General features: G+C 38.4%; 1 protein-coding gene across 5 annotated transcripts in view; it reads left to right on the forward strand.

The window, feature by feature from the left end:
* LOC118220537 (neuronal-specific septin-3-like) overlaps nt 1–3,817 on the forward strand; it is a 66,854-nt gene extending 63,037 nt beyond the window's left edge. For 4 of the 5 annotated variants that reach the window (XM_035404361.1, XM_035404360.1, XM_035404359.1 and 1 more), the window contains exons 9-10: nt 582–633; nt 2,432–3,817. In XM_035404361.1, coding sequence (XP_035260252.1) covers nt 582–633; nt 2,432–2,591 — 212 coding nt within the window. In that variant the 3' untranslated portion in view covers nt 2,592–3,817. The remainder of the gene's footprint in view (nt 1–581; nt 634–2,431) is intronic. The other variant, XM_035404357.1, reaches the window with a different exon arrangement.
* Nucleotides 3,818–4,890: the final 1,073 nt, after the last annotated feature.

The raw sequence follows: 4,890 nt of genomic DNA on the forward strand, positions 1-4,890 counted from the left end.
ATAGATCTCAATATTTTCCCTCAAGTGTAATTTCGAGTAAGTTTAAGATGAAACCACAGTCGAGTGAAACTGACAGAACACTTCAAGATGAATGTAAAATATTCTGCGGTATCCCCCCTCTCTTGTCATGTTTGAAAACACAGCTGATGTAGTATGGCAGTTGATGGGTGCAAGTAGTACAGCTTTTAAATTGAACGACAGTTAAAACTTCCAAAAATGTGCAATGAAGAACCAAAACCGGAATGACTTCAAGCCTTGTTAAAGATGACAAGTCATTCCTAAACTAACTTGTTCTGCAAACAGACTGTTCTTATGAAATATATGTTAAACTACCTCATCTGCACCTCAAACCAATGGTAATGTTATGAAGTTTGGTAACGTCATGGAATGTTTTGACTTATGGGGCCATCTAGTGGTCATGTAATTTATGGTTGTATTTTAACACATTGATTTACCACAAATCGTCTTACTTTCTAACAACATATATTTTCTTCCTTACTGCAGTTCTACATTATATTAATGGAGTTACATCTTCACACAGCTAACAAACCATCAAATTATATTTGTGTTTACTTCCACAGTTGAAAATGTTGCACATTGCGAGTTTGCCAACTTGAGAGATCTACTCATCAGGTGAGCGGACAGTTTTTGTTGTTCTTACTGTCTGTCGTATATCAGATCAATTGAAAATACATTTAAGAATACTTTCCTGATCTGATATTGAAATCAATCTAGAATCCCAAAGCGAACACAACATCACTGAAAGCACAGATTAGAGTTTTGAGCCTCTTTCAAAGGGAAGGAATATCGTGGCTTACTCTAACACAGAGACGCCCAGGTAGGAAAAATCCCCACCTCAGTAATGGCACGCGCAGACCCCATGCTTCCTGTGCTGATCCACCAGCAGCAGAGGGAGAGGCAGAGACAGGCACAGGGGCCTCTAATTACCCCGGGGCAACTCTTACTGGATGACAGGGGCAGCCCAGCAATGCGGCTGTGTGCCGGGTGAGAGGTGTCGAGAGGCTAATGACAGGCCTCCTCGGTTCACTTCAGGTGATCCCGCCACCTTTCAGCGACCCCGGCCCCATCGCCCCCATGGAAAAAGACAGACATCTCGACCCCAATTCACAAGACCAGTCACAAGATCTGGATCTGCGAATAGGAGCTGTCAAACAGTTGGAATTCACCAAATTCCATAATCCAATCAGTTTTGATCACAGAAAGGGCATTCTACCACAAAGATTCAAATGATTTGGATGATTAAAGGAAGTTTGGGATAGTCATGATTGACCACAGAACAATGCATACTACTCAAATTGGAGATATTCTAAAGCATTAGTTTTTATATTAAATAATACATACAGTGAGCTACATAATATTTGGGACAGATATTTTTTTTTCCTTTTTTTCCTTTCCATTTGGCTCTATACTCTGTACTATACACAATATTACATTTGCAAATGGTTCACATGCCGTTAAAGTGCATATTCTCAGCATTTATTTAAGGGTATTTTATTTTGGTTTCACCATGTAAAAAATTACGATTTTTATACATTGCCCCCCCCGTCCCCATTTTAGGGTACCATAATTTTTGGGACAAATGGGTACACAGGTGTTTTTGATTACTCAAGTGTGTTCAATTGCTTCCTTAGTGCAGGTATAAAAGAGCTTTCAGTATTTTGTCTTTTTTTAAAGCTTTTGATTGCCTTTGGAGTCTGTTACTGGCATCAACATAAAGACCAGATTTGTGACAATGAAAGTCAAGGAAGCCGTTATGAGGCTGAGACATAGGCCAAACCTTAGGCTTTCCAAAATCATCTGTTTTGAACATCATTAAGAAGAAAGAGAGCACTGGTGAGCTCAGCCATCATAAAGGAACTGATCGTCTAATGATGACCTCTACAGTTGATGACCAGAGAATTCTCACTATGATGAAGAAAAACCCCAAAATTCCTGTCCGACAGATCAGAAACACTTTTCAGGAGGCAGGCGTGAATGTGTCAGTGACTACTACTACTACATTTCAAGAAAAAGTACTCTAATTTCTACATTGAGAAACCAAAGTGTATATAAGAAAATACCCTTAAAATAAAACCACATGAGATTTTTTTGATTACAAGTCTAATATTGTGGAGTACATATCTAAATCAAGTAAAAATGTTTTCGTCCCAAACATTATTGAGCTCACTGTATAGTAAATCATTAGTACTGATGCAAGCACAGGTGTGTACATGTACACACATTCACACAAACCAACACAGTAGTGATGCCCGATGTCATTTATTTTAATTGTAATGCTGCCATAAGTGGCCACTATGAATAGCTCACACCCACTTCTTACTTGTCTTGAAATCTGTCACCAAGGTACATAATGTGCTTATTGTGTATTCTTTTGGACATTCTGTACAGTTGCATTCCCTGTTTCCTCCAGGTCTCACTTGCAGGATTTAAAGGACGTCACACACAACATCCATTACGAAATCTACAGAGTTCGGAGGCTCAATGAAAGCAATGTAAACGGATTAGGACTTTCACCTCTGACCCCAGTGAACGGCACCGTGGACAAGAGTGACGCGGAGAGCAACCTCTGAGAACGGAGGGAGGAAATGGAAGATGATTCTGATTACTGCTCTTCCGTCTCATCCCTCTCTCCTGCCCTCTTCACCTCTTCCATACGAAGGCCACTGTGCCACACCCGCAAAAATCGGAACAGAAATGCTTGAAACAGAAATGTTGCATTGGAGAGAGCGTTGAGTGTAGAAAATATGAGTAAGTGTCTCTTCCCTCAGTTTGTATGTATAGACATGCAAAGGCGTATGTACGTGTGGATCATGAAGTCTGTTATGGCTCGGAGAAAATAAGCAGTGGCCAGAATTGAAGCGAATGCTGACCTTCAGTAGAAAGTTATGGAAAAGGATGCTTCGATTGCAGCATAGCTTTGTGCCCGTATAGACGGCACATCATGCATACAGTAACTTCTCATAGCTTGTGGCTATGACTCCTTATAGCCTTCGTGTATGCCACCTAGATTGAGACCTATTGAATTGTAACCAGTAAAAAGACTGATGCAGGGGAAAGGGTTTTAACTATGGCTTCTAATCTATTTACATCACATTTTTAGATCAAATGAATACAGCGTAATGCTTCCTCTAGTTGTCTCTTTGACCTTGTGAGGTTCCAAAACATTGAGGTTAATTTGAAAATGTAATTCTGTTGCTTTTTTGTTTTTGTTATATGATTGCTTTAGCCATCGCAGCTGTTGAATTTCTGATATGTCCCTGAAAAATTCCATTAAAGCTTTGAAACCAGAGATAATGAATACCAATAAATTTTGATACCAAGATACAAAATACACGAATGACCTATTATTTTTGTACCCATTTATATACCAGTGAGGACAGTATGCCTGGTATATTGTCATACTCAGGGCTCACACGCGCACACACACACATACATGCACGCACACAGATTCATGTACGTGGGCCTTAGTTATAAAGGGAGATACAGATTTACAGATTGTTTATGTTTTACCTGACTCTGGTGACTGTCAGACCTTTTTTTACATTGGACATCAAATCTCTGAAATGGCGTCATCAGCGAATTCATTCAAAATGCTCCAAAAGGATGAAAGAAAGTATATGACCTCCGAATGAACTCTAGCCAAAAGTCTTGTAATTGCTGGTATTCCTAGTGATCACAAAGCATGTCTTGGTAAACAGTTCAGTCCTGTTCAGGTTGTACATTATTTGACCCTTGCTCTTCAGGACAAGAATATGTCTGCTCTTTGTCCAATGATACTGCAAGGAGTGTTCTGGAACGTCTCGGCTAAAAATATGACCACATTTTACTCAGCTATTGTACAGCCTGTTCTTCCCTGTTTTTTGCTATTTTCTTTTGTTTTCTGCCTGTTTTATATTGTACTAACAGTTCAAATGTGATTTTTATTTCTCAATGTTTAATAACAAAATGCATATAAAACACAATTTGTGATTAAATATTAATTTCACTGTAAATACATCATGTTGTTCCATTGCTGACTCTCCTCCAATTCACATCTCAGTCATGTCATATTTCACACAGGAAGGCAAACATGCAGACTGTTAAACATTCATTGAATTTGAAATGACCATAAATAATGTGTTCCTTTTATATGTTTAAATCTCTTTTACTCAGCCCTATGCATCTATCCAAGCTTCAACAGCAGGTGTGTTTGACTAATCCCATAAACCAAATGGCATCAATTTAGTAATGTGCAACAGCCGTCTGAAAGTTGTGACCATTTTTTACACTGAAATATCTTAATATCCTAAAATTTACATTATTTTTCCAAGTTGCCTTTTTCTCTGCAGTCACAGCAAACAAACTCACGAATGCAGTGCTTATTCAGCCAAATCTATATTGTCTTTTCAGTAGGTGGTGCTGTAGGATAAATATTTTTGATATTCCACATCATGTGATTAGACCAACTGCAATGTGCAGCAACCAGTGGATGTATTCTGATAATCATGACTGTCCCAGAGGTTCAGTCATTCTGCTTTCATCACACAAATAAAGATGTGTCTCAATTTCTACGACTGTTTTAAAAACACCTTCATTTTTTAAGTTCAATACTTCGTATTTTTCTTCCAGAAATATGCATATGCATAACAATCCTAGGCAAAAGAAAAGATGCTTGACGCATTTTACAGCAATAAGAAGACCCAATTTACAGATTCATAAATCATAGCTACCTGCACACAAATTTCCACTGTTGTAAATATTACATTTCTCCAAACTGTAAATGGAGTAGCTGTAGAACCTGAATGGGTACAGTGCTTAGCTTTAATTGACCAAATAAAACAAAGACAATAAGCATGCTGTAGTGTTTTGAAATGAAAGATGACTCGGTAC

This window comes from Anguilla anguilla, chromosome 2 (assembly GCF_013347855.1).
Source record: "Anguilla anguilla isolate fAngAng1 chromosome 2, fAngAng1.pri, whole genome shotgun sequence".
NCBI classification, from domain to species: domain Eukaryota; kingdom Metazoa; phylum Chordata; class Actinopteri; order Anguilliformes; family Anguillidae; genus Anguilla; species Anguilla anguilla.